The 2815-nt window shown below is 52.7% G+C and overlaps 1 protein-coding gene across 1 annotated transcript; it reads right to left on the bottom strand.

Annotated features, from left to right (window-relative positions):
* Positions 1 to 218: 218 nt before the first annotated feature.
* On the bottom strand, positions 219 to 1685 carry LOC112079814 (pleckstrin homology domain-containing family G member 4B-like). Its single transcript, XM_024145642.2, has one exon. The coding sequence runs from the start codon at positions 1683 to 1685 to the stop codon at positions 219 to 221; it is 1467 nt and encodes a 488-aa protein (XP_024001410.2).
* Positions 1686 to 2815: the final 1130 nt, after the last annotated feature.

Genomic DNA, 2815 nt, shown 5'->3' with positions numbered 1-2815 from the left:
TTTTATACTAATTCAGCACATGTTATACTAATCAGTCACATGTTATACTAATCAGTCACATGTTATTCTAATCAGTCACATGTTATTCTAATCAGTCACATGTTATACTAATCAGTCACATGTTATACTAATCAGTCACATGTTATACTAATCAGTCACATGTTTATACTAAATCAGTCACATGTTATACTAATCAGTCACATGTATTGTTAAATTAATCAGGTTTTTCTACCTGTCTCCTCTCTAACACTGCTCCTCCTGTCTGAGCTGGAGAAGGCAGCCTCCAGGTCCAGCCGTCCGAAGCGCAGGGCGTATCCGTTCATCAGCTTCTTTGGTGAGAAGACTCCACTGCTGGCCGAGCCCCCGGAGGAGGAGCGCGCCCGGTGCCCTTTGACCTGGGCCGCCTTGRTAGTCCTCTCTAGAGACTTGGAGCGCCTCTCAGCACGGGTCTCCAGGGCCCCAGCYTTCCTCAGACCCCTCTGGAGGTACAGGAGAGGTGTGCTGGGAGAGAGTCGGGGGGAGTCGGGGTCCCCACCCAGCCATGCCCTGGTCCCCCCTAGCCTGAGCCCACGGGGCCCCTGGTCTCTCTGGGTGGTGGGGGTGGAGGGGCTGCTACCAGGGGTCGTAGCTGTTGATGAGGTATCCTCTCTGGGGCTGAGTGGGCTGAGACCTGGGCATGCAGGACTGTGCTCTGGTCCTTCCTCCAGGATGGACTCAGAGCTAGAGCCCAGGTTCATGGGGTTCTGCAGGGCCTCCATGTAGGACTTACGGAACAGTCTCCGGGTCTCGAAGGACACAGAGTCCCTGGCGTGGCGGGGGCGGCGAGGGTTGGGGTTACTGAGGTCGGTGCTGAACGACAGGGTCCTGGTCCTCTCTCTGGTCCCACCCTGGCCCTCCTCCCCCTCCCACTGGCCCTCCAACTGGCCCTTCCCCGGACAACCACCACCCTCCCCAGCCAGCCTGTCTGTCTGTGGGCTGCAGGAGTGAGAGGCAGGAGCTGCTCTCAGGCTGTGGTTCTGATTGTGGTTCTCCATCCGGTGAAGTCCTGGGTTGGGATCCTGTTGGGACCTGCAACTAGTGCTGCTGGGGTCCATTACATGGACCCGCCTGCTCAGGATAGCAGGCTCTGAGAAGGTAGAGTCTGCCCCCTGGGAGTGTAGTGATTCGTGGGAGCTGCGATGGGAGTCCAGGGTCCCCGTGGATCCACTGGTACTGCAGGCGCTGAGCTGGCCACGGAAGCCCGTGCTGTCGCCTCGCGTCTGCATGATGGCGTCTGTCGTGCTGCTGACGAACAGAGGATTCACCACGTTCTTCCACGGCGTCCGGTACACGACGGTGCCGGTGGTGAGCAACCAGTTCTGCAGCGGGTGGAGGTTGCGCTCYCGCGTCACATTCTGCAGGAAGTCAGCGGTGAAGACGCTGCCGTACATGCTCTCTGGGACGGGGATCTCTGCGATGGCCTGGCCGCTGGCCGACAGACATTTTATGACCAGCTTGGCAGCCTTGCGGCCCAGAGGAACCACCTGTAGGTAGAAGTCTCCCTGCTTCAGACGGACCTTATGGAGCGGGGCGAGCTGCAAGACCACCTTCTCGTTGATGCAGAAGGGCCAAAAGACCCAGCCACGACCCATCTTCAATGCTCTTACTGAGGGAAGGAGGTTGTTGGCCAAGATCTCGCGATACATGGCCCCACATCCTCCCCTCATACGGTGCAGTCGTCCTGTCCCCTTTGCAGAAAAGCATCCCCAAAGAATGATGTTTCCACTCCATGCTTCACGGTTGGGATGGTGTTCTTGGGGTTGTACTCATCCTTCTTCTTCCTCCAAACACGGCGAGTGGAGTTTAGACCAAAAAGCTCTATTTTTGTCTCATAAGACACATGACCTTTCCCCATTCCTCCTCTGGATCATCCAGATGGTCATTGGCAAACTTCAGACGGGCCTGGACATGCGCTGGCTTGAGCAGGGAACCTTGCGTGCGCTGCAGGATTTTAATCCATGACGGCGTAGTGTGTTACTAATGGTTTTCTTTGAGACTGTGGTCCCAGCTCTCTTCAGGTCATTGACCAGGTCCTGCCGTGTAGTTTCTGGGCTGATCCCTCACCTTCCTCATGATCATTGATGCCCCACGAAGTGAGATCTTGCATGGAGCCCCAGACCGAGGGTGATTGACGATCATCTTGAACTTCTTCATTTTCTAATAATTGCGCCAAACGATTGTTGCCTCTCTACCAAGCTGCTTGCCTATTGTCCTGGAGCCCATCCAGCCTTGTGCAGGTCTACAATTTTATCCCTGATGTCCTTACACAGCTCTCTGGTTTTGGCCATTGTGGAGAGGTTAGAGTCTGTTTGATTGAGTGTGTGGACAGGTGTCTTTTATACAGGTAACGAGTTCAAACAGGTGGAGTTAATACAGGTAATGAGTGGGAACAGGAGGGCTTCTCAAAGAAAAACTAACAGGTCTGTGAGAGCCGGAATTCTTACTGGTTGGTAGGTGATCAAATACTTATGTCATGCAATAAAATGCAAATTAATTACTTAAAAATCATACAATGTGATTTTCTGGATTTTTGTTTTTAGATTCCATCTCTCACAGTTGAAGTGTACCTATGATAAAAAGTACAGACCTCTACATGCTTTGTAAGTAGGAAAACCTGCAAAATTGACAGTGTATCAAATACTTGTTCTCCCACTGTATATGTGTATATCAGAGGGGTTGGATACAGCAGAAGACACATTTAAGTCTGGTATGGGTTAATAAAGTATTGTCTTCCTCTACAGGTGCGTTTCCACGGCCGGCTGTTCTATCATGAGGG

The sequence above is a fragment of the Salvelinus sp. IW2-2015 genome, unplaced genomic scaffold (genome assembly GCF_002910315.2).
Source record: "Salvelinus sp. IW2-2015 unplaced genomic scaffold, ASM291031v2 Un_scaffold9711, whole genome shotgun sequence".
Lineage (NCBI taxonomy): Eukaryota > Metazoa > Chordata > Actinopteri > Salmoniformes > Salmonidae > Salvelinus > Salvelinus sp. IW2-2015.
This window is presented reverse-complemented; position numbering and strand designations above follow the sequence as displayed.